General features: G+C 41.0%; 1 protein-coding gene across 1 annotated transcript; it reads left to right on the forward strand.

Moving 5' to 3' along the window:
* The first annotated feature begins 797 nt into the window (after positions 1-797).
* On the forward strand, positions 798-3313 carry LOC111398443 (transcription factor MYC2-like). The gene has a single exon (XM_023025341.1). It carries the CDS (start codon positions 1055-1057, stop codon positions 3071-3073), a length of 2019 nt encoding a protein of 672 aa, XP_022881109.1. The 5' UTR covers positions 798-1054; the 3' UTR covers positions 3074-3313.
* Positions 3314-3951: the final 638 nt, after the last annotated feature.

Genomic DNA, 3951 nt, shown 5'->3' on the forward strand with positions numbered 1-3951 from the left:
TGAAACTTTTTTTTTTTTTTTTTTGTGGTTAAATGAGCGATTAGTGATCTGGAGATAAGTTTAATAAGCATTCATTTAATTAACGTCATCAATGTATCAAGTCTAATTTTTGTCGAACATGTCGCAATTTCTATCAGGTGAAAGTAACAAGTTTTACTCCAGTGACGAATGGGTAATACTTTTAATGGATAAGTAAATGATAAGCAATTTTTTGGCTCATTGAGTGAGTAGTAATCTAGGGAGAAATTTATTGACTACTCGAATAATTAACTCCTATTTATCGTTAGTTTTGATAGTTATCCAGGCATGATGTTGTATGACTAATTAGATTAGCCTAACAAACAAATATGTAGTTAAAGACTTAATTGAAAAACTTGGTGACTTTGGTAATCGATTATTTATATTTGAAAGACATTAGGGGCTCCTAACATAATAAAAATCACTAGTGGAGTGAGCTCCTATTTGGTGCGGATTAAAATCAAAATTTTAGTAAATTTTCGTAGAAATTGGTGAAATGCGTTGATGAAAATTTTTGAAATCTATAATATATGTGATTGAAATGGATTGTTGACTTTGAGTAAACTAAAATTTAAATTTTAATTGATATCAATCTGGGATTGAGTATAATAAGTCCAAGGTTTAATTAATATACGAAGCCGGCTTAGAATGATGGAGTAAACGGCTCGATTAAATCGGCTGGACCTTCGTAGAAAATCGACTGGACCTTCGTAGAACCCACATTTGTACACTTTGTTTTATTCCCCATCTAAATTCAGCTCAAATTCATCCCAAATAAATTGCAGACCTAACACATATCCATCCACCTAAGACGAATCCTCTCTTTTTTCTCACAACCACTAGCGAGCCGCTCCCTATCCCCTAATTCATCTCTCTGAAACTCCATTTCCCACTTTCTCTTTCCCCCAAAACCTAATATCTGATTTGGCAACAACTACGAAGTTTGTTGTTGGGTTGCCAGTTTCTTGATTCAATTGTCGGTTCAGTCTATCTAATGATTTGTTGCAGACTGCCGACGCCCAAGTAGCCAAATACGATGAATCTATGGACAAGTAGCAGTACAACAAAAACAGCAGCGACAACAATAACTACTGACGATAACGCGTCGATGATGGAGGCCTTTATGTCATCTTCTTCCGATCTGGGTTCTTTCTGGCCCGCCACATATGATCCAAATCCTGCTGACCAATCGAAATCCTTAGCGTCAGCGGCACAAATCTTCAATCAAGAAACGTTACAGAAACGTCTGTCGGCGTTGATCGAGGGTGCCCATGAGAGCTGGACTTACGCGATTTTCTGGCAGTCTTCGGTGGTTGACTACGGTGGTCCGTCCCTGCTGGGCTGGGGCGATGGGTACTATAAAGGCGAAGAAAATAAAGGGAAGCGCAAGACGGCGGCGTCTCCGACGGAGCAAGAGAACAGAAAGAAAGTGCTGAGAGAGTTGAATTCGTTGATTTCAGACCCACAATCTTCCCTCGATGATGCTGTTGACGAAGAAGTGACTGATACGGAGTGGTTCTTTCTCATCTCCATGGCTCAGTCCTTTGTGAACGGGTCCGGGCTTCCCGGCCAGGCATTATACAGCTCGAGCCCTATCTGGATTGCTGGGGCGGATAGGCTGGCTGTTTCTCACTGTGAGAGGGCTCGTCAGGCTCAGATCTTCGGTCTTGAGACCATGGTTTGCATACCTTCTTCAAACGGCGTCGTGGAACTCGGTTCGACGGAGATGATTTTCCAGAGTTCGGATCTCATGAACAAGGTTAGAGTTCTATTTAATTTCAATGGCATGGAAATGGGTTCGGCTGTTCCGGCCCCGGGATCGGGCTCCCGCTCGGGCTCTTGGGCAGCCTTGCCCGAGAATGACCCGTCGGCTCTATGGTTGACCGATCCTTCGTCCTCTGGTGTGGAAATGAAGGATTCCTTGAATAATAACAATGCTAATATAAATAACAATGGCCTGGGGAGTTCAATCCCTTCGTGTTCGGGTGGTGCTAGTAAACAAATTTTGCTTGGGAATGAAAATCCTAGTACTAGTACCTTAACGGAGAATCAGAAGCAGCAGCCGGCGCCAGGGTTTTTGGCTCGGGAGTTAAACTTTTCCGAATATGGGTTCGATGGGGATAGTTTTAGGAATGTTACTTGTAAGCCGGAATCAGGTGAGATTTTGAATTTTGGGGAGAGTACTAAAAGGAGTATGAGTAGTGGGAACGGAAGTTTGTTTGGGATTCAGGAGGAGAATAATAAAAACAATAATGTTAGCAATAAGAACAAGAATAAGAAGATGTCCCCAACCTCGAGGGGGAGTAACGAGGAGGGCATGCTTTCTTTTACTTCAGGTGCGATTTTGTCCTCTTCGGGTGCTGGAAAGACGAGTAATGGTGTTGGGGAATTGGATCATTCAGATCTCGAGACATCTGTGGTTAAAGAGGCGGATAGTAGTAGAGTTGTCGACCCAGAGAAACGGCCTAGAAAAAGGGGTAGGAAGCCTGCAAACGGGAGGGAGGAGCCACTAAATCATGTGGAGGCGGAGAGGCAAAGGAGGGAGAAGTTGAACCAGAAGTTTTATGCACTTAGAGCTGTTGTACCAAACGTGTCCAAGATGGACAAGGCTTCACTTCTAGGAGATGCAATATCATATATTAATGAGTTGAAATTGAAGCTTCAGAATATAGAGTCTGATAAGGAGGAATTGAAGGGCCAGTTGGAGTCAGTGAAGAAGGAGTTGGTGACAAAAGAGCCTCGAGGTTCAGTTCCTCCACCCGAGCAAGACATTAAAAAGCCAAACCCCGGCGCTAACAAGATTGTTGATGTTGATGTAGAAGTTAAGATCATTGGTTGGGATGCGATGATACGGGTTCAATCTAGTAAGAAGAACCACCCGGCAGCAAGGCTGATGATGGCCTTTACGGAACTAGACCTAGATGTTCATCACGCTAGTGTGTCGGTGGTGAATGATTTGATGATCCAGCAAGCCACAGTGAATATGGGGAGCAGATTTTACACAAAAGAACAGCTTAGGGTTGCATTGACATCTAAAGTTGGGGGAAATCGATAAATTAATAACGGTTTCTTGATCTGTACTATATTTGATTTTGAACTTGTGTTTTACTACTTTTAGAGCTTTGAGGGTAGAAATTTGAAAGGCTGGCTAATTCAGCTTTCCATATTTCCTTTGCCTTTAGTTTTGTGGTTAATTTCTAGCTTCTGTGTACATATGTGTAAAACCCAATAAAATTTTTTGGGCTCGTATTTATGTTATTAGACATGCTAATCTATGTGTTTGTAAGATTTAATCTATCGAGTCTTTCGGTACTGCTCATGATTTTTGGTGGATGGATTAACTCAACAATGTAAAGTATCGTCATCACTTTAATTAAAAGCTATAGCTCATAGCGAAGGTTCAATGCACCATATATAATCAAGAATCACGTTCTAGAATCTATATTGTCTTTTCGGCCGACATACCCTTGTTTCAAGCATGCTTGTGCATTATACACCCACACATAAAAAGCCTTGACATGACTAGAATTTCTAACTCTTATGCCAATTGATGGTGGTGCCACAATTTTGTCCGAAAGCTTGCAGTCTATCTTATGTCAATCAGAATCAAGTTCGGGGAATACACTCCAAGCCTAGATCCGTTTAAAGAGCCTGTTTGAGAGTGATTTTGAGAATTGATTTTTTGATCATTAGGAAAAAAGTGGGGTCCACCTGTGAGAGAAGAAATCAAATATGATGGCTGGAATAATGAGATAACGGTCAAAAAATCAATTTTTTGGGAAAAAAATCACTCCCAAACAGGCTTAAATCATGCTCCTTCATTATAAAGCCAAAATACTTAAAAGATCAATTGGTATATGATGAATGTGCGATTTTTTCAATAGTTCCGTAGAATGAGAAAAATGTGAGTAAATGTCCCCCACATAAATGACC

The sequence above is a fragment of the Olea europaea genome, chromosome 8 (assembly GCF_002742605.1).
Source record: "Olea europaea var. sylvestris chromosome 8, O_europaea_v1, whole genome shotgun sequence".
Classification (NCBI taxonomy): domain Eukaryota; kingdom Viridiplantae; phylum Streptophyta; class Magnoliopsida; order Lamiales; family Oleaceae; genus Olea; species Olea europaea.

Bases quoted from the DNA above. Each gene is read 5' to 3' on its own strand.
- LOC111398443 (XM_023025341.1), top strand. From the start codon at position 1,055: ATGAATCTATGGACAAGTAGCAGTACAACAAAAACAGCAGCGACAACA.